The sequence below is a fragment of the Emydura macquarii genome, unplaced genomic scaffold (genome assembly GCF_026122565.2).
Source record: "Emydura macquarii macquarii isolate MOO-44397 ecotype Brisbane River unplaced genomic scaffold, CSIRO-AGI_Emac_v2 contig_1790, whole genome shotgun sequence".
In the NCBI taxonomy this organism is placed as follows: Eukaryota; Metazoa; Chordata; order Testudines; family Chelidae; genus Emydura; species Emydura macquarii.
Window position 1 is genome coordinate 734,409 of NW_027131927.1, and position 25,543 is coordinate 759,951.

General features: G+C 52.8%; 2 protein-coding genes across 2 annotated transcripts; one reads left to right on the plus strand and one right to left on the minus strand.

Moving 5' to 3' along the window:
- Positions 1-444: 444 nt before the first annotated feature.
- Positions 445-13,414, minus strand: LOC137159057 (kelch-like protein 3). Its single transcript, XM_067557241.1, has 6 exons — positions 13,329-13,414; positions 12,844-12,913; positions 5,202-5,343; positions 4,572-4,650; positions 3,596-3,817; positions 445-2,029 (listed from the first exon to the last, which is right to left on the minus strand). Exons 1-6 carry the CDS (start codon positions 13,412-13,414, stop codon positions 445-447), a joined length of 2,184 nt encoding a protein of 727 aa, XP_067413342.1.
- Positions 12,309-24,900, plus strand: LOC137158686 (zinc finger protein 135-like). The gene is made up of 6 exons (XM_067556515.1): positions 12,309-12,337; positions 17,797-18,773; positions 19,534-19,660; positions 21,256-21,369; positions 21,924-22,210; positions 23,139-24,900. Exons 2-6 carry the CDS (start codon positions 17,808-17,810, stop codon positions 23,139-23,141), a joined length of 1,497 nt encoding a protein of 498 aa, XP_067412616.1. The 5' UTR covers positions 12,309-12,337; positions 17,797-17,807; the 3' UTR covers positions 23,142-24,900.
- The last annotated feature ends 643 nt before the right edge of the window (positions 24,901-25,543 follow it).

A 25,543-nucleotide genomic window follows, 5' to 3' on the forward strand; every position in this document is an offset into this window, starting at 1 on the left:
TGGAAAACTTATGGGACTTAACACAGAGGATGCCCTGGGCTAGATGCGGACAGCGGAGCCCTGTTCCTGCCCTAAGCAATATCCAACAGTGGGGGAAGGATTCAGGTTCAGATTTAATCAATAAAACTAAGTTTGTTTTAAAACCTTCTTTGTCTTCACCTTTATCAGAGAGCAGAAAAGCAGCCGGGAAGAAACATGGCCAAGGAAAGGGCTGGATAAGGGCTAGGGCGTCCCCGCGGGCGATAGGAGCAGGTACTGTCTCATGGGCTGAGTGACGGGACGAGCAGGGAGCAAACTGCAACAAGGAGCCTCTGCAAGCCAGCATCTCCGTCGAAAATTTGGGGCGCCGGCCTGGTCCCCTGGAGATCCCCTAGACCAGACTCTCCCTAGTGCCGCTCTGCTGGGATGTGCTTGGCCCAGGTGCTCTGTGATCACCCTTTGGTTTCAATGGCTGTCAGGACAGGAGGGTCCGTGCAGCCCCCTTGTCTGCACCCAGAGCTGCTCCGGGGCAGTTGACTGGAGGCAGAGATCTGAGCCTGCTGCCGCTGCAGAGGTTCGGCACGGGAGCCTGGGCTCCAGGGAGGAGAGCTGCTGACGGCCCATCACTCCGACTGCCGCCGGGGCCGTGGGTTGCTCCTGGAAAAGTGCCCGGAGGGGTCTGACAGGGATCCGCAGCGTCACACAGCCAAACCAGCCCACACGCTCCATGGTGGCGGGTCCTTCCCGGCACAGGGTCCAGGCGGTGGCGCCGGGCTCCCAGTAGTACACGGTGTTCAGCCAGCGGGCTGAATCCTCGCCGCCCACCACGTAGACCCTTCCCTGCCAGCAGACGGCCCCCGCAGACTCGATGGCCCTGGGCAGCGCCGGGATGACCACCTCCTGCCTCATTTGGCCGTCCTCATCCAGCAGGAAGCACACCCGGGAGGCCTGGAAATTTTCCGGACAGGAAGCCACTTTTCCGTCCTCCCCGAGGCCTTCGTCTCTGCAGCCCCCCACGACGCAGATCCCGTGAGCCGTGGCGGCAGCACCCGCATGGCAGAGTCCCACGCCCAGCAGCACCTGCTCCCAGGTGTCCGAGCTGACGTGGTAGATGAGCAGCCCCCGGTGGGCGGCCATGGCCCCCCCCACGTGCTTCTTCCCGCCGATCAGGTAGAGCTGGTCGCTGAGCGTGGCCGAGGCGAAGTAGCTGAGAGGAAAGGGCAGGCGGGAGGCAGGAGCCCATCGCTTCTGCTCCAGGTCAAAGGTCTCCGCAGACGCCAGCTTGCCTTCCGCCTCCGCGCAGCCCCCCACGGCGTAGAGCCGCCGGCCGCAGACCAGGAAGCCGTGGGGGTCCAGGGGCCGGGACATGGAGGGGAGCTCTGCCCACTGCCCGCGGCAGGCATCGTACTCGTGCAGGCGGGTGGAAAAGCCGCCGTCCGGGCCGCAGCCTCCGGCCACGTAGAGCTTGTGGCCCAGGGCGGCGAAGCCGGGGAACCGCACCGGAACCGAGCCCAGAGGCGCCTCCCACGTCTCCGTGCGGGGGTCAAAGCAGTCCAGGGGAGACGCCAAACCCTCGCCCGCCGCACAGCCCACGCACACGATCACCTCCTCGTACATCCCCTGCCGGAGGCCCCCGCTCGCCCGCAGCCGCCCTTCCCCAGCTGCACCCTTCCACCGTAGCCGCAGGGCCCCCGAGAGCTCCGCCACGTCTGCCTGCGCCTCGGCCAGCTCCTCGGGCGTCAGCAGGGGCAGGCGGACGTGCCCCAGCAGCTCCCGGAGCAGCGGCAGGCGCTCAGCAGGGGCAGCCCTCACCCAGCGCCCCACGGCCCGGTAGACGGCCAGTTCGGAAGGCACCGCCAGGCCGTCGGAGGAGATGATGCTGATCAAGGCGCCGGGGGCCAGGTGCAGGAAGGCGTCGTGCTCCGAGAGGGACCGGAAGTTCAGGCTGACGTAGCTCCTGGCCGCCTGGAGCAGAGCCGGGTGGTTGTGGGCCTGAGCCAGCGCGTGCAGCGTGAGGCAGCTCTCCAGGGAAATGGTCTCCATGAGGAACCTGGCAGGGAGAGGCAAGGGGGCGCCTGTCATGGGGAGCCCCTGACAGAGCCCAGCGAACAGCTGCTGAGTGCAGATTAGATCTACAGGGCAGCATGGGCCCTTCCGTCGGCCTGGGCTCTCCGAAGCTCGTCCTGGGGTCCCGCTCCCTCTCTTTACTCCAGAAACATTTGATGCTAACAGAACATTCAGGGGGCAAAATCGAGCCCTCCAAAGCTAGGAAACACCAGAACTGGGGCGGCCGTGCAACCTCCGGTCAACCCCCTTGGGTCTGAGCTTGAGGAGAGTCATTCGTTACTTCCCGGAGCCCGAGCAGGTGCAAACAGAGCTCTTCAGAGTTGTAGAACTTGCCCAGACGTGGGCAGATTTTCTAAAGGCGCCACCCTGCGCCCCGGCGAGCGCCCTGCAAAAATTGCAATTCCTGTGCTGCTCCGGAGTAGGGAGACGCTTAGAACTTCTCAGTTTTGAGAGCTTTAAATATATCTCACCCCAAGGCAGGCGGCTGGCCGGGGACATCTCAGCCCAAGGAGTTCAAGTTTGGTAAAGCTACAAACAACTGAAAACAGGGTCTTCTAATGGAAAGTGCTGGGGAACCATAATTACAGGGGCTGCTCCCATCTCTGCCCGTAGAAGAAGGGCTCTGCGGGGCGGCTTGGATCCGACCCAGGGCTGCGAATCTGTGCTGAGACAGCGGGTCTCCCGTTCATTCGTTTGTTTTGACATTCCCTTTTTATCCACAGACCTAAGACCATAAGAACGGCCGGACTGGGTCAAACCAGTGGTCCAGCTAGCCCAGTATCCTGTCTGCCGACGGTGGCCAGTGCCGGGTGCTTCAGAGGGAACGCACAGAACAGGTGATCATCAAGCGACCCATCCTGTCGCCCGTTCCCAGCTTCTGGCAGACAGCCATCTTTTTTGAGCCCAGGGATACTTTTGGCCACCCCCTGGCAGTGAGTTCCACAGGTTGACTGGGCACTGGGTGAAGAAGTCCTTCCTTCTATTTGTCTTAAACCTGCTGCCTCTGCCCAGGCACCGCGGGATACCTCCCCAACCCTGGCCCTGGCTGCCTGAGCCCACTCCTAGCTGTAACAGCGATGGTGAGTCTCCACGCTGGGCAGGTTTTTGGGGTGCGCACACCAGTCCCACTCAGAGCTGGGATGAGCCCCTTGCCCCTTTCCCTAGAGGCCAGCAAAGCGCTGCTGATGAGAAGTCTCTGACGGGGGAGCTAGAGGCTGAAGGCCGGGATTTCCCAAGCGACTGGGGTCCCAGCTTGGAACCCACGAAGGGCCTGATTCTCAGAGGGCATTTTCCGAGTCAGGCCCCTTCGAGCTGTGTGAAGCCGGGCTCCAGAACCACTGTTTGCTTTGGAGGGTCTTGGACCGCGGCCCCTTCTGTCCCCAAGCCCCCAGCCAAGCGGCTGCAGGGACCCTTTGTGCTGGTGCCGCACGTTAATGGAAACAATTGCGGTCTGGCTCTGGTCTGGCCCGTCGTATCCAGGGAACACATCCGGCCCAGTCCCACAGATTTCACCCCCCACCCTCCACCACCACTGGTCCTCCTGCGTCACCTGCCAACCGTCTCCAGCAGCGGGGGGATCTGGAGCCTGCTGGCCACTACGAACAGCTCCTGGGCGCGCTCGGCCGTCAGCGCCAGCTCCTCCGTGTACAGATAGTTGAGGATGCTCTGGAGGACGGAGGGCGACACACCCTGCAGTTGAACCTGCCTGCCCTGGGACTCCTCGGAGGCCATCATGTCCCGTAGGTAAGGGCTGACCGAGCCCAACACCAGCCTGCAGGGAGAGAGGCGAAGGCTACAGGCTCCCATTCAGCGCTCCTGGGAGTCACTGCTGGCGTGGTTACCATCCAGAGCCTCTGTGTGTTGGTCACAGTACACGCTCAGCAGGCCTGGCATCCCCCAGAGAGCCTCAACCCCCCCCAGGAACAGCCGAGGTGGAGGTGGGGGAGATGCAGGGACTCCTAGTGCATAGTGTGTTGGGGTGAAATCATTTCACCAAAATAAACCACCATCCCCTCATCTCCCCAGCTGATGAGGCATGAACCAACTTCGCTCTCAGACCCCAGTGTCGTTTGTGGCACGGGCAGATGGGGGAAAACGTTCCACAGTTCCCCTTGTCAATGGGGCAAATTGCACCAGCAAATAGACAGAATTACTGGGGACCCACAGGGCAGGTGCTTCTCAGAGCAGAATTTAGCTTTAAAAGCTAAAGCCCCTTGTCTGCCTTGCACAGATATCACAGATCCCACATTTTAGCTAAGCACACTGAGACAATCTGCCATGGCAGGGCTGATGAGTGCTTGGCACCCGTCAGCTGCTACCCTGCACCCCAGAGGTGGCTGCATTTCCGCTCTGGGTGAAGCAATCCCTCCAGGACCCTTGCCATCCTTGGGCCTCTCCGTGCTGCTCTGGGCTCTCTGCACCATCTCCCCAGGCAAAGAGTCCCTGCTGCCCTGGAGCTGACACGGGATTTCTGGCTTGCCTGCCCAGCTCCTACTAGCAAGGGGGAACACGGAGCAGGAACGCACCTGTGAGAGGGGAAGCTCCGACCTGCAGCCACCAAGGTGACATCGCAGAGCTGCTGGGCCTGGTACAGCTCCTGGAAACCTGCAGGGACGGGGAGACAGAGCCCAGGTTGCTGTTAGACCTGCACCATCAAGAGGAGTTTAAGGAGGTGGGGGAGCGAGTCATCTTGGTAAGAGGGAAGGATGGTGCCATCACTGCCTCAGGGGAGCCAGGGGTGGTCGTTCCCATCCAAAGGGCCATGTGTGTGATGAGTTTGGGGGTGCCTCAGCCCTGGGCAGGGATCCCTATCATAAACCACCATCCCCCAGTGGCACTAAGTGCCCCCTTACTGGCAGCCCAGGGCTAGGCACCCCTTGCACCCCGACGGGAGGCCAGGCCAGGAGAGGATCACACATGCCCTCTCCTGTCTGTACCAGAGCCCTTTGGCCTCCAGGGCCCTCAGGCTGGCTTCAGCACTGGGTCGAGGGGGGAAACAACCTCTGGAAATGCTGTTCCCCTCCCAGCAGCTCTGCGGGTGCCGGCCGCAGCCCCAGCCTCTCCCCTATCATGGAGGAGCCCACAGGGCGTCACCACACGGCTCCAGAGCAGGGACCCCTCCCCATTCCCATCGCCCTGGAGAGCAGCCGACCTACCCTGCCGCACCCAGCGCCCCAGCGATCCTGGCGTCGCTTCGGGCTCATCCTCGTCCCCGACCTTTGCCATGGGCCTGGGCTCCAGGGTCTCCAGGGGCGAGATCAGTCTCGGGGGGACCCTCCGCACAGGGGCCAGTCCTGCCTGGGGATGGGGCAGGAGAGTCCAGTCACCCCACCTGTCTCCAGGTGGCCATGGCAACAGGTGCCTTCGATACCCCCTCATCCCTCCTCAATCCCATCAACTTGCTCACCACTCCCTGCGCCCCCCGCGGGCTCCGCCCCAGCCTCTCCCTGGGATCGTGCCTGGAAACGGGCAGTCCCTTTGATTCAGGACACAGCCCCGTGCCCAGGGCCTTGCTCAGATTCAATCCTGCCATGCCATGCTGTTGCCTGGTACCCGCCCAGACCCCTTGGGGCCCAGGCCCCGCGCCCTCACGCTGGCAAAATGCCCGGGTTTGGTGTGTCCCAGCAGAGTCAGGCGCCCTGGGTGTCGCCAGGTCTGGACTGCCCTCGGTGCTGGGGGGTGACGCGCGTCCACGCGGGTCCCAGGAGAGATGTGTGACCCGGGCGTCATATCCCCGCCTGGGGCCCCCAGACCCTGTCCAGGCCCCTCCGTCCTCAGGAATGGGGGCACTGGGGATGCTTCCCCGGCTGGGCCTCCCAGCCCCTCCAGCCCCCTGCACCGCGGCCCTCTAGCGCAGGAGGAGACGTAACTGCCCGTCGCAGGCGGGTTCCAACAGCCCCCATGGAGCCCCCAGCCCCACGCTGCCGGGGCAGCTCTTAAAGCGACAGGACTCCCCACCCCACCCCTGGCTGAGATCGCTGGGCACTGCCCAGACACCACAGGAGATGTCCCTGACCCAGGCAGCCTGGGCAGACGGGCAGAGAGAGGGGGGGAGAGCGTGGTCACCCTCTTTCCCCAGGGCCCTCAGTGAAAGGGGCTGGGGGCTTCACACCCCTATGGGTTTGGGGGCCCTGAAGAGGGGATTGCTGTGGGTGGGGTGGCTCCACGGGCTCAGGCCCCCCCGGCTCTAAGCACCTGCTGCTCCCTCAAGGGGAGGGCTTTTAATTCATTTTATCCCCCAGACTTGGAGCCATGGCTACATGCCAGCCACTGGGTCAGAGTGGTGGTGGGGGGAGGCCAGGTGGCTCCAGCCCAGCAGGTACCCTGCCCCCCAGGGGAAGGAAAGCAAGGAGGGTGTGGCTGAATGGGCCCCGGCAGAGTGGGAGATGCCTCCCCATAGCAGGCCTAAATTATATCAAGTTAGTCTGACAGAGTCTATTTTCCATAATCCCATGCTGGTTGGCATTCATTACAATTTAGTTCTTGATCAATCAAGTCCCGCATAAACCGCTCCATCATCTTGCTTGGGCTCCACGTCAGGCTGACAGGTCTATAATTACCTGGGTCATCCCATGTACCCTTTCTAAATATTGGCATAATGTTGGCCCAATCCTGCTTTTATGAAATACATGAAAGAACAGAGCCACAAACACCCTCCCGCCCCCTTCCTACCAAGAGGCACTTCAGCCTGATACACTGTACCTTTAATCAAACCTAAAACCTCAACTGACTCCTATGGTGCTACCCTTTGAAATGTTCACTTCAGTCTTTTCAAAATATTCATTTACTGCATATCATTGGAACAAGAGATCCCAGATTTCTGTCTCAGCTATTCTCTGTAAGTCCTACATACCAGTTTGACATGGTTCCAAATCATATTATTTAGTAATAATTCAAGTCTGTCTTTACTTTGAATAATTCTATCTGTTTTCAGATTGTTTGTAAAACCACTCCACTGACCATTTTCTCTGTTGATTTTACCCACTTTCAGAATATTTGTAAAAATCCTATTTTATATGTGCTTAAGTCAAAAATGAAATAATGTTTGCTTTAAAATATATGTGAGTTCTTCAGCTAGGAGTCGGCACTGAGTGATTGGAGTGTGAATGGCTGAGCAATTGAGGTGGGTGTAGACAGGGACAGTTATTGAACAATTGGTCTCAGTAAGGGACACGATGAAGAAATCACCAGCCTCACCTCAAACGTCTGAGGGAGGAAGAAAGGAGTGAAGATAATAACTTTTGCCACTCAACTGGCGGAAGAGGAGCCCACCCTGATAACTTTGGAATCAGCTCATTTCAAAGGACAAAATCTGATCAGGCTTGCAACAATGTGGGTGATTAAGGATCACACCAAATGCAGATGCAGCATGACAGAGCAAAAACTCATAGACTTGCATGAGGTCTTTTCCCTATAAAATGGGACAGAAAGATGAAGGCTGGAGGTTCGGGTCTACATCACCACACCAGCCAGGAGCACCGAGGTGCATCGGCAGAACCTTGCTTCTCACCCTCATGCTACAGTCACCAGGCCAGTGACTATCATGAGCACCAAGAGGCTGGTAATGATAACATCTGTGAGACCCCTATGTATGTTCGTCTGTCTCCCTGTCTGTGTGTGCCTGTCAGTGTGTGTGTGAATGAAAGTACCAATTGAAACATGTCAATGAAGTATACTTTATTAACAAGAATCTCTATATTTGTAATATTGATACAATGTTGATACTGTTTTGCTGGTATTTCCATTATTGATACAATTTACCAAAGTTTTTGGAATAACAATAAACGTGGCTTGTTGCCTTATCCCCTGAAAAAGATCCTGTGATATTTGTTATTTGAATAACAAGATTAGTTTTCTTCCAGTCTTCTGGCACTTCCCCAGTGCTCCAAGACTCATTGAAAATCAACATTAATGGTCCAGGGAGCTCCTAAACCAGCTCTTGTAAACCTCTTGGATGCAAGTTATCGGTACCTTTTGATTTAAAAATGTCTATCTCTAGTAGCTGCTGTTTAACATCCTCCAGAGATATGAGTGGAATGGAAAGTGTTTACATCACCATATAATGAGACTGTTTAATCTGTTTTTCCCCAATACAGACCAGAAATATTTATTGAATATTAAATGTTTATTCGTCTGCCTCTTCTGCATTATTACTGATAATTCTACCAGTATTCCTCAATAATCCTCACCTCTCTCCCCTGTTCCACCATTTCACTCCCCACTCCCCCCACTGGCTCAGCCCCGGGGTCACAGCCGCCTGGGCTAAAAACCCACTTGGTTTTATTAAACAAGAGCAGATCATCCCAAGCCTCCAAGAGCCGCAGATACCGCATAATTACAAAGCCGTTTGCTTCTTAAATACATAGGGTACAAAACTTCAAAGTGGAGTTATGATTTTTAGACGTTTGTTGGCAGGAGACATCTGTTGCACCATCTGTACAGGAATTAAATATTATAAATAAAACCCTGCCTTCTGGGTTGTATTTTTTAGGTCCACAGCACACGCAGAACCTTGAACAGCACGACCTTCTAATTATAGAACAACTGCGGTGTAAACTGCATCGTTAAGAGCGTGTTTTAATGAGAAGGTTAAAAGGTGACTTGCTCACAGTATGTAAGTACACGGGGAAAGAAATTCTGACTGTCGAAGGCGCTTCAATCTACAAGATGAAAATAGAATGAGATCCAATGGCTGGCAGCAAAAGCAAAACAAATCTAGACAAGGGAAAAAGCCCTTTTTGAAAAGCGAGGGTAACTAACCACCAGAACAATTTACCAAGGGACGTAAGAGGTTCCCCATCACTTGAATTCCAAAGTCAGGGCTGGGCTCCACTTCAACCCGAAGTTAAGGACTTGGTCCAGGAATGAAGGTGGAACCCTATGGGCTGGTACGCAGGAGGACAGAGTGGATGGTCTCTTCCGGCCTTCCAATCTACAAAAAATACTGTCCATGAAAACCAGTTACCAGGAGATGCACAGGGGTTGGCAGAACGGCATCCCCAGCAGTCACGGGTAGGTGGGGATTCTCAGCAGGGGCTGCAGAGGCAGGTAGTCCAAGAGAGTTGTGAAGCAATGCACCAGCATGGGGGGGGAGGGGGAGTGCGTGTGGGGAGTAACAGCACAGCAGCGAGGGGTTATTGCTCTTCTGTTCTTAGCTGCAAAAGGGTAAGGGAGCCATTGGTGATCTCTTGGTCTGACACTGTTTTCAGCCCCAGACGCCATCCTGGAGTTGGCCAGGATGGGGGGGGGGGGGGGGGAGATGAAACCATAACAAATTCTCTAATTCCATGTACTACGGAAAACCTGGTGCCTCCAGCTGGACGCAGTGCCAGGCAACTCTCCAGTGGCATGCCGGGACATATTCAGTCAGGCATGCAATTGTACATTGGCTTGCAAAATGACATCTTCTGCACTGCATGACCTCACATTCGCCATCCATGCAAGATCACGCTGTGCAGAGCATTACATTCCAGGGTGCAAGCCAGACTAGTGACGATTTGCATCATTGCCTGCTCTGCAGCCCTGGGTGCCTTAAATTGCTCTGCTGCTGCAGCACCCTGTCCGGATGCTCCCAGCCAACAGACTAAGATGCACTGAGCGTCTATGTGATAAGAAACTTTGGACCAGCAACTCTGATTCCAGCAGTCTGCTTGTTATGGCCCAGTCACAATCTAGTATTTACCAGCTTTTTGGTTACACCTGGCAAAGTGACCCCAGCACCCCCTAATCCCAAGTTTTCCCCAAATCATGTGCTCTGCAATGTCCAGCACGCCCCTGGACTATTCAGAGGAATAATAAGGTTTGTTTGGTCCTCTAAAGAGACAAACTGCACAGCTTATCACTTTAACTGGAGTTAGCTATCATTCAGTTCAAACACAGCACTGGGCTGGTTTAGATTAAAAATAAGACAGGATGTGATGTGAGTTCAGGTATCAAGGACAGAGTTAGAAATGGTCACAGTCACGTAAAAGTGAAAAACGCTTTCTAGAGACTAAGACATAGCAAAAGTACAGTCCTGGTCCAAGGTAAGAGTCTTTCCACACCTCTAGCAAGACAGCTGATCACCTCCTTATTCAGGATCTCCCACAAAGTGCAAAGTGCTCTGTTCCTTTGTCATCTTAGGTGAAAGATAACTTGGGTTTTGTTTTTTTTGGTTTTTTTCCCCTCTCCTTTAGAGCCCAGCGAAACTTTGAAATGATTTCTTCTGAAAGTTATCCCTCTCCAAGAGTAAAGTTCATTCAAGCTGTGAGGAAGGGGACATGGAGCCGCCTGGTGAAGAAAGTTCCAGGCTGGCTTCTTCCCTGTTGGTGTTTGCTCAAATGCAAAATGATTTGTTCCTGCAGTCTCCCTCTGCTGCCATGTTCCTGACTGGTGATCTCCTCTCTTTGTTAGGGTGATGGTTCTGTTTGCCTTTAATGTAAATGTATTCCCTTTGTCTCTTAATAGATCTTGAAAGGCACCTGCAAGGTGGCCAAACCACATTTCTTTATCTAGGGTGGAGTAACTTCAGCCCTGCCTGGCAGAACCACTTTAAGAGCATAATTTCCACTATGTTTGTAATTTTGAATTTGTCCTCTGTGCCTACCCCATACAATAATAGTAATGTGTAATGATGTATGATATTAGTTTTCTATTGATATCTTACATGACACCTTTTAGATACAGGTTATGACATTAAGTTGGGCAACACTGAACTGGTCAGGCCAGTTGAAATTCACTAGTCAATACCAGTGAGACCCGTGCCTTCTTGCATTAGGATGTTGCTAGGGTCACACAAGGACGCCATGCTGTTTGTGCATTCAGGGGCTGGACAGAATTGTCCCGTGGGCACAACCAGTCCTGGAGCGTGTGATGCACGCTGTGCATATGATAGCATCCCTGTTGTGGTTGAGGGCTCCTCCACAGCTAGGGACACCGATGGGTTTGGGTGTGTGGCAGCGTGCAGACCCTAAAAGCTCACCCCCCCTCTTCTCCACAGGCTGCCTATAGCTGCTGTGGCTTTCGGCATGGCAGAGAACTTGATGTGCTCCAGCAACACTAAAACGCCTTCCTACAGATGCTCTCTGCTTGTAGAGAATATCTGTCCTTTCCACCATGGGTCTGTTCCCCTGGGAGCCAGAGGCTGCATTTGAAATTGAGATTCAGCCCCTCGCATCTGCCAAGGATAAACCCATCCCCATGTGCTGACGTTGGTTCAGCGTCTCTCTTCCAACCTCCCTGTCTATTTCCAGCCTCCCTCCCCCCGTTCGGAAGGTCAAGAGTTACTGCATCAAATCCATCTCTGGTGTGAGTCACCAGGGGTGAACTTGGCCCAGTATTCCCTAGGGGGGTCCCCCATATCAGTACGGTTCTGTCTCTTGAAATGATCCCTGGTGGAATCTGCCAGCTGCCCCCGTTGGGCCTTGTAGGTCTTGGGCCCAGTGTCTGCTCCAAGGGCTGTGTGTGTGTGTGTGGGGGGGGGGTGTCTGCTGCCTGGAGATCGGAACGTCCTTTCCTAATAGGGGTCTGGCACAAGCCGCTGCTGCTGCAAGGAGGAAGCTGGCAGAATACCGTCAAAACCCCCTAATGGAGTCTGTGTGTTTAAAACGCAGCCATTTGGTACCAGGGGTCGGAGCCTGGTTCACGGGAATCGGGGACCCTGGAACCTCTTTCTGGGCCTCTGCTGGGGGGCCCTACAGGGTGGCCTGGAACGGGGGGGCTGCGGCTGGAGGGCCAGGGGAGCAGGCAGCCCTTGCCATAGGGTCCTGCCAATGGGGCCCTGGCACTGGGAGGAGATGCAGCCGGCACTGCTCGGGGTTGGCCAGCAGCTTCGCAGAGCCCAGGGTTTGTGGAGGGGGGAGGGGTAGGAGAGTTGGGGTGCATTGGGGTGCATGGGGGTGCATTGAGGGGGTGCAGGGCAGTGGACCTGGTGGAGGTGCAGGGAGAGCTGGGCAGGCGGTGGGGGCAGTGTGCAGAGGGGGTGTGGTCTTGGGGCTGTGGGGGTGGGTGTCTCTGGGGGTAGGGGCAATGGGGGGGCGGTGTTCTCGGGTGGTGCTGGGAGGGGAGCTGGGAGGTGCCTGTGCCCGCCGAGCCTCGCTGGCCCTTTAAGAGCCGGTGCAAAGGCCGGGCTAAGCCCCGCCCCCGGCTGAGCCTGACTGGCAGGCGGGCACTCCAATCGGGAGCTGGCCCCCGAGAAGCGTGGCCGTTGGGGGCCGAGCGCGCCGAGGGGCGGGGCTGCGGCGTGCCGCGCCCCTCTCCCACCCCCCCCGTAGCATGGAGCCGGCTGGCCGCGCGGCCGCGGGCCCTCGCGCAGGTGAGAGAGCGGCGGTGCGCGGCACCGTGACGTCAAGCACCGCGTTGGCGTGACGGGGGCGGGGCAGAGGGCAGGAGCCAGGCTGGGGGGGGGGCAGCTGAGGCGGGCAGGCGTCCAACGGCGGGAGGGGGTCGCTGGGGAGCAGGCTGGGGCCTGGGGGCGGGGCAAGCACGGGTCGGGGGGGGCGACGGGGGGCAGGCAGAGGCCTGGGGGGGGGCAAGTGGGGATAAGGGTAGGCAGGATCCGAGGGGGGGGGGACAGGTGGGGGTAGGAGCAGGCAGAGGCCTGGGGACCTGGTGATGGGGCGGGCAGGGGCCCCGAGGGGAGAGGGGGGACAGGTGGGGATGGGGCAGACACGGGTTCGGGGTGGGGGGACATTGGCTGTCTCTGCCGTGGCTGTGCCGTGACCGAGGGGCGGCGCAGGGCTCCCTGCCGGGGACCCTCGGGATGGTGCTGCTCCCTGGACTGAGCCTGCGCCCCCTTGGAGCCGCCAGGTCCGCTCCGGCCTGCGTGTCGTGTCGAGCCCCCTCCTCTGTCAGCTTGGGTCCTCTGGGGCAGTAGCGTCTGTAAGGGCTTCTGAGGGCATAAAGGGCAAAGGGGTGACAAGCGTTCCTCGGCTCCCTCTTCCCATCTGTGGCAACACGGAGGAGCTGTTGAGTTTGCCCGCTGCCCTGTCGCAGTTCTTCCCTGAGCTCTCTTTGAGTCAAGACCTACCCTATATTTTGTTCTTATTGTAATGTTTTGAATTTTGTTTTACTCTTTCTTTCTGCTAATTTTAAAAACAAAACAAAAATTCCTTTTTGTTTTGCGTCCTGTCCACATCCAATGGCGGACTTACAGGCATCCTGTCATGGACTCATCCTGTTAGCTGATAGCCACAGCCACTGACTTTTTTGCCTCAGGGAATTGCATATCCCCTGACCAGTGCTCAGCGTGCTGCTCTTCTTCCTCATGAACATGAAAATCCTGTGACACCTGCCTCAAGTCTTACCTTTTGGAGAAATCCTTGTGGGTCATCTCAGGTCCAGAAGAGACAGGATCTTCCTCTAGATCAGACCAGGCTCCCGTGAAGCCCATGCTAGCCGGCACAACACTTCTAAAACCAGTGTGGACAAGCAGTTGGCACCAGAGAAAGACCCAGCACTGTGACCTCTGTATTCGTGATCCTGGTTTTAAAGTCCAGCACCAAGAGACGAGAGAGGTCAGAGCACAGAGGCAGAAACGGATCGAGGAACCACACTACATCCTCCCGTAAGGAGAGGTCTAGATAAGGACCAGCCCCGAGGGAGAAGACCACTAAGCCTTCTACAGTTGCAAGGGTTAGTGAATATCTCTTGGTCATGAGCTTGGCTCTGGAGAAACATGTCCCAGTATCGATCTTAACACCATCTGTAGGACTGGTATTGATGTCAGCAACACAGTTGTGAATGGAACCAGCAGACCCCTTATTAGAGGAACCAGTACCGATGATGTCCCCGTTACCGTTGTTGGCAATCCCTCAGTTCGAGGCTGATCTGTACCACGGTTTTACATATGTGTCCTGAGATGATTCAGGAGTCCAATCTTGGAACCACAGAGCCACCTGCAATAGGTACAGACATTTCCTAGCAGGTCAGCTGCTTGCTGGTAGAAAGTTTTTTTTTTTTTTTCTTTCTTCTCTTGCTTTTCAGCTTCGAGGGCAGGACGCTTCTCCTCGAAGTGGGCCACTGCTTGATGAAGAATATGGCATCACTGTTGGTGGCTTGCTCCACCCAACTTATGATGTCCACATCAGTTTTCTTAAGATATGCTTTCAGTATATCTTTGTAGCATTTCCTCTGACCACCATAAAATCTGACCATAGGTAAGCTGTGAGTAGAGAACTTGTTTTGAGAGGTGAAACTCTGGCGTCCTCACACAATATCCAGCCCAGCATAGTTGGTGCATAAGGATCATTGCTTCGATTCTGGTAACATTGGCTTCAGTGAGGATGTTGGTATTAGTGTGGTGATCTTTCCACTTGATCTTAAGGATCCTCCGGAGGCATCATTGGTGATACCTCTCCAAGCTCCTAAGGTGTTGTCGTTGGTACATCACCCAGGTTTCACATGCATAAAGGAGTGTAGGGATGACAGTCGTTTTATAGACCTGGATCTTGATGTCCTTCCATAGCTCATGATCTGTGAAAACATGTTGGAGCAATTTCCCAAAGGAAGCACTTGAGCGCCGGATCCTGTGCTGAATCTCACTGTCGGTTTTTGCATTTGGAGAGAGTTGGCTATCAAGGTAGCAGAAATGCTCGATTGTCTCCAAAGTCTGTCCTTCGACAGTAATTTGTGGTGGATTATGTGCAAGACCTGAGGCAGGCTGATAGAGCACTTTAGAATTCTTGACATTAAGTACCAATGCATGCTCCCATCACGGCACTGAAATCACTGTACAAGTTGGCACCAACCAATGAGGACATTTACTCATCGTCCTTATCTCCCATTCATGTTGTAATGAAATAGTTTTGCACTTAGACGCAAACCCAACACAAAGTGTCAAACTCTCATTACACACTTTGGGTTTATGGCAAAGAGTAAAACTATTCAATTACAACACAAAGAAGGGACATTTTGATTATGCACTACTTCTGTAGATCTATATGAAATCATGTAAAAAAAATTAATAAACAAATTTTCAGAAATGAAAAAAAAAATTATACTGAAATTCTTTTCCCTGGTAAATGTAGTTGCAATTGATATGCTTTAGCATAAATAAAATTGTTGAAATCACTTTTTCTGGCAAAAAACTGACACATTTCTAACCAGCTCTTGCCTTCTGTGACATACCATGGTACAGTGCAGACGAGTGAGCATCTGAGTCACTCCTGTCCTGCAACACTGGGTGTCTCACAATGCTTTGCTGAAGTAGCTCCCGCCTTGGCTTCTCTCAAGCAGCCTTCTGATATGCAAACCACACCCTCAGGGTCTCTGTGTAACTGCAGCCTGCCAGCCACACTTGGGTTGCACTCTGGTTCTCATCAGGCTTGGTTATACTGCAGGGTGACCCCAATACATGCCCAGTCTTAGATTTTCCCCCAGAAATGTATGTCCTGTCCTGCCCAGCTTAGACAATACAAGTTATATTAAGTCTGTTATTTCTCTTATAGAAATAATAGGCACATAACTTTCCACCCCAAATGGAGATTCCCAGACACTTCAATTTAAACACACTGGATTAGATAAAATGATAAAACGAGTTTATTAACTACAAAGACAGAGATTTTAACTGAGTAAAAGTAAGGAGGCATAAAAGTAAGAAAAATAAAGATAAAATGTTTACTGATATCTAATTTAACAAACTATATCAGAATCAAGCAAAGTTTCACACCAGATGCTGTCAGCAGTGTTACTGACCAAATCCTGTAGGTCAGGACTTCTCCTCCAACGAAAGAGTCCAACGAAGGCTTCCTTTACTATTTCAGGTGCAGTGAATGTGATCGGCAGGGAAAGAGTGAGGGGTGCCTTGAGGTGTTTGTCCTTCCTTTTTATAGTTTCAGTCCCTCTCTTGAAAATAATTTCCAGCTGAGCACCAGGAGAGAGGGAATTTTTGTGGAAGGATGCTCCCTGCTGCTTTTTTCTCTTTTGTTTGAGCTTTCTTTGTTTCCCTTCCTGTTTGATGACTCTGTTTACTGCTTAAATGCAAAATAAGCAGAGCACACATTCCTTTGTTTAGGGTAGACAGCCACAGTTTGCCAGCCACAGTTTGGGTTAGTCTGTTAGATTTGGAACGTGTTAATAACACCACACAGTGGAATCCTATAACTTCACATACAATATTGCCACACACATTTTATCAGGATAATACTGACCAGCAAATCAGCAGTTTTCAAATGATACCTTACAAGACATATTTTGTACAAAGTTTATTACAATAGCATGTAGGGTGTGAGTACAGGGGTACCTTCTGTTACACCTTCACATTGGCTAGATGCATCACTGAACTCCACGTTCTCATGGCGTACCCTCCTCACACAACCTGTCACTAAGATCAGGTGAGGCCGAGTCCTCATCTGAAGTTTATTCCCGATGTGGCCTCAGAATTTCATCTGAGCTAGTCTGTTGGCGTATGCATGTCTTTTCCCAAACCCACTCTGCTCTGGGGAGAAGAAGCTGCACTCTCTGGACACTTCAGTGGACTTACAGTGCTACATTGACTCCATTGATCAAAACCATTGATCTCCTTGTCTCTTCATAGTCATCTCATGTGCTTTGAAAGGGCAGGCAGGCTCCTCATCCCAGAGGATATCCAAATGGATCAGGCTGTGCATATCGATGTATTGCCAGCTGGCTTGTGGACTGCTCACTCCAGCCATTAAGGCTCCCTCCACTGGAGCTGAAGCAACAGCAGCTGCTTGTTTTTGAAACATACCCATATGTGAACTCTGAAAAGCAGTTATGTGGAGTAAGCCTCGGAACTTTGTTAAGCACTGCACTCTTCATGTAGCTGCAGGGTCAGATGGCAAGGTTGGAAGAACCATGCTACAAGCTGTAGTCAACTAGATCAGCCGCCTTCCAGGTGGAGCACTGTTTACCAGCCACGTGCGGTGGGATCCACTGTGCTGCAAAGAGAATGGTCCCTTATCTTACAGCAGAGGTCCCCAAACTGTGTGGCGCAGTCAGGCCCAGACCAGCCTCCACAAGGGGTGGGGAGGGAGTGCCACCTAGCCTTACTCTGCTCTGTGCTTGGCTCCGTCACCAGGGCCCTTGGCTGCCATGGCCCCGGTCCCAGCCACAGCACCCAGCCCCAACCACAGCTCCCCAATCATGGCTCCACTCCCAGCTGCAGCCCCCAGCCCCAGCTGGGGGGGAAGGGAGTTTGGGGGGTGCAGACGGGTAAGAAGGGGTATGGGTAAAAAGCCCTACAGTAGCTGGTACTCTGAGATGTTATCAGTGTGGATCACACCACGCACCGGTGTACAGCCCTCAGCTTATAGGGTTCTGAATCAATGAAGGAACAAATGGATGGTTGCAGCTTTTCCATGCTTTATGGAGCTCTCAGATGGGAGCTCAAGGAAGTGCATGGTGAATGGATGGCTCTGATGGACACACCTTTTTAAGCATCTCATCTCATGCACACCTACATGAGAACCCACATTGACAACAGCATCTTAGAGATCCCCAGTTACTGTAAGGGCGGTAATGGTTCTTTTCACGGAGGGGCCCAGGAGTGTCACAATCTGAGGGGAAAAAAAAAAGCCTTCAAATGAGGCAGAGAGCAGGAGCTCCAACAGTTGCTCGCCCTGCCTTATGTTGCTTTCTGTCTTTTTACTATCCCCTCCCTGTACTCCCTTCCACCCAGGGAAGGACTGAGTGAGTCACATCTTGGGTTTAAACTCCTATGATTCGTGCTTTCTTGGTTACAAATCTTTCCTGAGTGTTCCTGCCTCCCAAGCCCAGGGAATGACTAGTGTCTGGATTCTGTTTTTCTTGCAGATGAGAGCGGGATGGGGGCTGACAATGAGGAGGCCGGGCTAGCTCAGAAATCTCCAAAGGCAGTGGAGTCCCTCATGGCACTAACAGAAAGATTCAGAGAGAGTGATTCCCAGCGTCCTTACAAAGAGGATTCCTCTGAGAGTCAGAGCAGGACACAATGGCAGCAGGGGGACACTGCAGGGAATAGACAAAGTAAATCTGACTGGGGCCAGCTGAAGAGCCAACCAAGAGAGAAACCCCATCAGTGTCCTCAGTGTGGGAAGAGATTTGGGCACAGCTCACACCTTATTACCCACTGGAGAGTCCACACAGGAGAGACGCCCCATCAATGTACCGAATGCGGGAAGAGGTTCAAGCATAGGTCTTCCCTTAACACGCACCAGAGAGTGCACACAGGAGAGAAGCCCCACCAGTGTCTTGAATGCGGGAAAAGCTTCCGGCATAGCTCCCACCTGATCACGCACCGGAGAGTCCACACCGGAGAGAAGCCGCATCAGTGCGTCGAGTGTGGGAGGAGATTCCGGCACAGCTCTTCTCTTAACACGCACCGGAGAGTGCACATGGGAGAGAAACCCCATCAATGTGCTGAGTGCGGGAGGAGATTCAGGCAGAGTTCGCACCTGATCACCCACCAGCGGGTCCACACTGGAGAGAGACCCTACCAGTGCGCTGAATGCGGGAAAACCTTTGCTGGCCACTCTGCGTTCACCACCCACCAGTGGATCCACACCGGAGAGAAGTCCCACGCGTGTGTTGAGTGTGGGAAGCAGTTCCGGCACAGCTCCTCCCTCCATGCCCATCGCAGAGTGCACACTGGAGAGAAACCCCATCAATGCGCTGAGTGTGGAAGGCGATTCCGGCAGAACTCGCACCTGATCGCGCACCGGAGGGTCCACATGGGGGAGAGCTCCTTCCGCTGCCCTGGGTGTGGGAAAGGGTTCAGTCACGGCACAGACCTCATTCGACACTGCAGGAAGGTGAGTCCCCCAAGCTGCCAGGGCAGGGGCGGGATACAGGGACACTCTCCTCCCCCAAGTGGTGCAGTCTGTTCCTGTGTCTTGGAGCTTGTCTACACATGAATGTTATTCCAGAATAAGGTAGGCTGTGAATTTAAATGGATTAACTGTTTCAGATTAATTCTATGTGTGGATGCTTTTATTCTGGAATAAATTTGCTTTATTCTGAATTAGTTTAATCCAAAAGTGGATTAAACTAATTTGGAATAAAGCATGCTTATTCTGGGATAAGAGCTGTACCAATTGTCCATGGAAACAAGGGCTTAGAAAGGCTTCTTTCTCTGTTGTTTCTCTGCCTGTCTTGCCCCAGGTACAATAATAAATATTTAAAACCAAACCAGGGTTTGGATAGGGCCAGAATCCTCCCGCCTCAGGGCATGAACTGCTCTCTAACTATTGGGGGTGAGGAGAAACTTCCCTGGGGGCAAGGCTCCCATGGCTGCCTCCTGCAGGATTTGGGGCACCTTCTTCCAAGGCAGCTGGTCCCAGCTGCTGTCAGAGCCCAGATACCAGGCTAGAAGGAGCCCCAGGTGCCTTGAATCCAAGGCCAAAGCCACAAAGCCATCGCTGCCCCTTGCCTTTTCCCTCTCAGCAGAAAGCAAAGCCGTGTAGGTGTCCACAGGAGAACACACTGTTCAAGCCCCTGCTGTTCAGTGTGTGGACAAGCAGCGCGGTAGGCCCAGGAGTGGCAGGCACTGAGAGGGGGCGTTTGTTGTTTCAGGTGCCAGTGACATTCGTGGACGTAGCCGTGCATTTCACGGCAGCAGAGTGGGCCCTTCTGGGTGAGAGGCAGCGGCAGCTCTACCGGGACACGATGATGGAGAACTATGGGAATGTGGCCTCTCTGGGTAAGGATTTGCTTCTCCATGTTTATTAGAAGCAGGGAGGGCTGGGAATCCAGGCCTGGTCTCAAGGTTTCTCGTCCTTAGATTTCCTAGGACTCAGCTTCTGTAGTCCCCAAAGGCTGTCATCTCCCCACTCCCAGAGACACAGCAGTGGGGGATGGGATAGGCACCTTTCATAGTTTCATAGAGTTTAAGGCCGGACGGGACCATTAGATTGTCTAGTCTGACTTTTGCAGCAGAAGGTGAAAACCCCCCATGGTTCCGGCCAATCCCGGGGGTAGATTCCTTCCTGACTCCAAATCTAGCTCCAGTATGACTCTGAGCATGTAAGTGAGAGACCAGCCAGGCATCTATGAAGAGAATTCTCTGCACCCCCTCAAAACACCAGCCCATCCCAAGCAAGATCCCATCTCTAGCTGTGGCCAGATCTCTGATGCTTCAGAGGAAGATGGAAAAATTCTCTAGGTTACAGTTGAGCATCAGAGGGGGAAAAAAATCCTTCCTGACCCTTCAGATAACTGGCTGAAGCCATGAAGCTGGAGGTTGGATTATAGGTCTCCAGGACGTGTCCCCAGGGCACAGCACTGTCCATGGAAGAGGAGGCTTCTGGGCATCTTGCCTCCTGCCTGTATTCAGAAAGTCTCTAGATCTGGTTTTGATCAGGGTGGGGAGCTAGTGGGTAAATGCTTGCTCTGTGCCAGAGTCATAAATCCTCTCAGAGGGTGGGGTGGAGAATCTCTGATGGGGACAGTCACAAAGAAAAGTGCCCTGTATCATGGGATCAGGGTTTCTGAATGTTCCCAGATGGACGTGTCTTAGAGTCAGGAGTGGAGCCGGTGGGTGGTGGCTGCTGTGGGAACTCAAGGTGAATATTCAGGGTTGCACTGTAAAGCTGTGAGAGGGAGGGGAAGGTCTTTCTGATTCTCTGGGAGGGTCAGAGCCTGGCTGGGATGGATGGATGGATGGATAGGGGGATTCTGGTTAATTCCTATCCTTTAGGGACCCACAGGGAATGGTCCTGAGCAGCTGGGACCTGTTTAACTTTGAGATCCCCTTTTCTTCGGTATGAATTGCGTCTGGTTTCAGCCTCCAGCTTAGCGATGGGGGGGTCCCTGCATTCCTGGCCCGTGTCTCTTTTCGCTGATTGAATGGTGTCCCTGCTACACCGGAGTCAGAGTACACATTGCAGCGCTAACAGAGGAGCTCGCTGTGTCCAGCTGGCACGCAGCAAGGTTGGCTCTCGATTCCATTGCCTGAGCATTTCCCAACTCAAGTCGGCATCACCCCAAGGAAACTGAACTTGCCCTTGGAGGGGAGGGGGCACCAGTGGTAATGCAGGGATCGGGTTTAGACCTCTGTGTTGGAGATAGGGAGTCTGTTGGCGTTTAACAGCAGTACTGGTGTCTTAACAGGGGGCACAACAACTCCCCGAGCAGACACTTCACTCCCCCAGGAGGCTTCCATGGCATTTCCCCTTCTCTGCGGATCCCACGTTTTTTTCAGAAAGGGACAGGTGGCTGGGGGTAAGGTAATGGAATGTTTGTTGCAGCTGAGACGTGGCAGGCTGGGGTTTCACCTGTTGACTTTCCCATGAGCAGGGATTCCCATTCACAAGCCTGACATCATCTCCTGCATGGAGCGAGGAGAGGAGCCCTTTGTCCCAGCTCCCCAGGGCCTTGAGGAACCGGAGGTCCTGAGAGTCATCTACACAGGTGAGGGATGGGTTAAAGCACCTCTGAACTCGTCGACGAGTGAAATAAAATGTTGGGACCTCAGGAAAGCGGCGTGAGCACCGCCAGTTCTGCTTCCTCTTGTGAGCGCTGCAGAGGCAGGTCTCAGCTGGAGATATGCAGTGTGGATGGGCAGCCCCTTTCTGCCGTGGGGGAGTTGCCCCCTGAGTTCCAGAAGGGACCATTATGACCATCCAGTCTGGCCTCCTCAATCACCCAGGCCAGAGAACCTCCCCTGGAGAATCCCACATCCAGCCCGTGGCTTGTGACTGAGCCAAAGCGGATCTTCGGCAGAGATCCAAAACAAGCACCTGGTTATAAAGAGAGAGAGACTCCTGTAGCCCCCCACTCTGTTGCCTTCCCTTCACTACTCCCTTTCCTAGATGTCCTATCCCATCACCTCCCCTCTTCCTCCTCCCCTCGGCAGATGAATGTTGTGCCGTCAGTTCTGGGGTTAGTGTCCTGGGAGCAACATTTATCAGTGACACACCTATGTGCGGTTCCTATTCTCGTGATTCCCTGTTTCCCAATCCCAGGGGATGGCTCGTGCCCAGATGGTCTCTTTATCCCAGATGATGACGGGTTTGTGTCTCCAGCTCGAGAATCCTTATCTGGGAATCCCAACTGGAGAGAGAATGAACCAGTGGGCACCCTCTGGAGCTGCACACAGCAGAGAAACCCCATCCGTGCGCTGACTGTGGGGGATGTCACAGCTGGTGTCTCATCAGAGATGCCCCACCGGATAGAAACCAGCAGGGCTGCGGCCTCTGGGCCCACGGGACCCCGTCCCAGCAGACACATTCTGCATCACACATCATTCAAGGCATGTGGGGTTGGCAGTGAGTTGTGGGGTGATTAATTGTTTGGGAATCATGTAATGGGGGACATTGGGATGGGAATCAGAGAAGGATTCCTGGCTCCACCACTGGCCTGCTGGGTGGCCTTGGGCAAGTCACTGCCCCACTCTCTGCCTCAGTTTCCCCTTTGGTAAAACGGAGATAATGTTACTGACCTTTGTAAAACATTTTAAGGACTAGTGATGAAAAGCACTAGAGAAGAGCTGGTTCTTCTTATTTTATTTTATTATTAAGGAGCAGCATGTTGGGCTTATTGACTCCTTGCTTATGTGTGAGCAAGCATGACTTGATTAGATTTGTCATGTGCAAACAGAACACTGTCCAAACTTGTATAATTATATGTACGCTTGGTGCTTTAAAAGGGCCAGTTTCACAAAGCTGAAAACAGTTATGAGCCAAGTGATCTGTGGGAAAGGATTTAATCAGAGAATTGTGAATGATATTTGGGAGTTGCATAAGAACATTTTATTACATGCCCAAAAAGCCACAATTCCCCAAGCAAGAAAGACGCCTACACAGGTGGAAAAACCCCCAATAACCTGGCTTAGAGGGGAAGTGAAAGCAGCTATAGAAATATACACCATGTAACGAATGGGGAAAAATATAAATTCGACACTAAGAATTGTAGAAATTGCTACGGGAAGCAAAAGGACACGAGGAGATTGTCTATGGCCGGCAGAGTTAAGGACAATAAGAACACATTTTAAGAATATTGGGAACAAAAGGAGACCTAACAATGGTATTTATCCATTACTAGGTGGAAATGGTAGAGCTGACAATAATAATGAAGAAAAGGCAGAAGTGTTCAATAAATATTTCTTTTCTGCATGTGAGAAAAAGCCAGATAATGTATTCATGTTATATAATGGTGAGAAATACTTTCTGTTCCAACAGTAACTAAGAAGAATGTTAACAGCACCTACTTTTAAAGCAGCAGATCCGGATAACTTGCATCTAGGAGTTTTAAAAGAGCTTGCTCACCCTTTAATGCTGATCTCTTGTAAGTGTTAGAACGCTGAGGAAGTTCGAGAGGATTGGAAGAAAGCTAATGTTGAGCCAGTATTTAAAAAGGCTAAACAGGACAATCTGGGTAATTGTAGGCCTGTCAGACTGACATCGATCCCAGGCAAAAAAATGGAATGGCAGATATCCAACTTGATCAATAAAGAATTAAAGGAGGGTAATACAATTAATGCCAATCAGCATGGATTTATAGAAAATAGATCCTGTCAAACTAACTTGATATCTTTTTTTGATGTGATTGCAAATTTGGCTGATAATAGTAATAGCATCAATATAGTATATTTTGAATTTTGTGAGGCTTTTGACTTGTTAACACACCACATTTTGATGAAGAAACTAGAACAGTATGAAATTAACATGATGGCACCCATTAAATGGATTAAAAGCAGGCTAACTGACAGGTCTCGAAATGTAATGGTCAACAGGGAATCATCATTGATGGGAGTGTTTCTAGTGGAGTCCCACAGGGATTGGTTCTGGGCCCTAGGCTCTTTAACATTTTTATCAATGACTTGGAAGAAGACAAAAAATCATCACTGATAAAGTTTACTGGTAACAAACTTTGAAGGAGTGGTAAATAATAAAGAGGACAGGTCACTGATACAGAGCGGTCTGGCTCGCTTGGTAAACCGGGCACAAGCAAACAATGTGCATTTTACTATGGCCAAATGTAAGTGTATCCATCTAGGAGCAAAGAATGCAGGCCGCTCTTACTGGAGGAGGGAATCTATCATGGGAAGCAGAGACTCCGAGAAAGACTTGGAGATCATCGTGGATAATCAGCTGAACATGAACTGCCAAGTGATTCTGTGGCCAAAAAGGCAAATGTGATCCTTGGATGTATAAACAGGGGAATCTTGAGTAGGAGCAGAGAGGTTCTTTTACCTCTGTATTTGGCCCTGGTGTGACTGCTGCTGGAATCCTGTGTCCAGTTCTGATGCTCACAATTCAAGAGGATGTAGAATAATTGGAGAGTTTCAGAGAAGAGCCACCAAAATGATGAAAGGGTTGGAAAACCTGCCTCAGCGTGAGACGCAAGGAGCTCAGTCTGTTTAGCTTAACAAAGAGAAGGTTAAGGGGTGACTTGATCGTAGTTTATAAGTACCTACTTTGAAGCAGAAATTTTACAATGGGTGTTTCAATCTAGCAGGCAAAGGTCTAACAAGATCTGATGTTTGGAATTTGGAGTCAGATGAATTCAGACTGGAAATAAGGCACAAATTTTTAAGAGTAATTAACCATTGGATCCATTTACCAAGGACTGGAAGAGATTCCCCAGAACCGGCAATCTTTAAATCAAGCCACTCTCTGAATTGTTTTGTAATTTACCGTGCCGCCAGTGCAGGTCGTGCCCTGCGTGTTCTCGGGTGTGCTGCACGCAGTGCGTCAGGAGGCAGGTGAGAAATGTCACCAGGAGCGGGTCGATGCCCGTGCTGCATTACACATGCTGGAAGTGGCCTCTACTGGGTGAGGCGGGGTCTAGGAGAGTAAGGGGCATGAGGGCCGCCTTGTGTGCCTGGAGCCTTGCTTTGTAGGGGGAGACGAGATCCTGGGGAGACACTGATGCACCTGTACTCTCCATAGCAATGTCTGTATCGTTAATCTGTGACTTTAATAAACGTCCCGCCTGGTAGTGTTTATCGAAGAGGTGCATGGTTGGATTCAGGTGTTGTTTCTTCAGAATGGCATTTGGCTGGGATGCATCAGCTGCCCATCCGCCAGGACCTCCTACCTCTGGGGCTAGTGCCTTCTTCCAGGGGTACAACAAAGGGGGTGAGGGCAGCCACCTTCCCCTTGGCCCTAGAATCTACTACACATTCACAGTCCCGGTCTCGCTGGTGGGGTGGGAAGGGGGAGAGGTCATGGCCGGTCCTGGTCTTGCTTGTGAGAGGGGAGAAGCCCCTGCAGGTTCTGATCTCTTGGGGGGAGAGAAGAGAGGAGATGTCCTGGCTGGTTCTGGTTTCTCTGGTGGAAGAGAAGGGGAGAGAGGTCCCCACCAGTCCTGGTCTTGCTGGTGGGAGGGGAGGGGAAAGAATTTCTGTGGAATGGGGGAGGGGTCCTGGCCAGTCTCTGTCACCTGGGTCTGGCCCTTGGAGTTGAGGAACAAGCAGCAATTGAAGCTGCCAGAAACCAGCACAGCCTGAAAGGGGAGTGGCACCAGTGACTCCCCCGGACCCAGCTCCCCACTTCCCAGAACCCTGGGCCACCATCTCCTCATGTTGCCTCCTCCACCTCTTCTGCCTGGGGGCCTGCTCTGGAAGGAGAGGCGGTGGCAT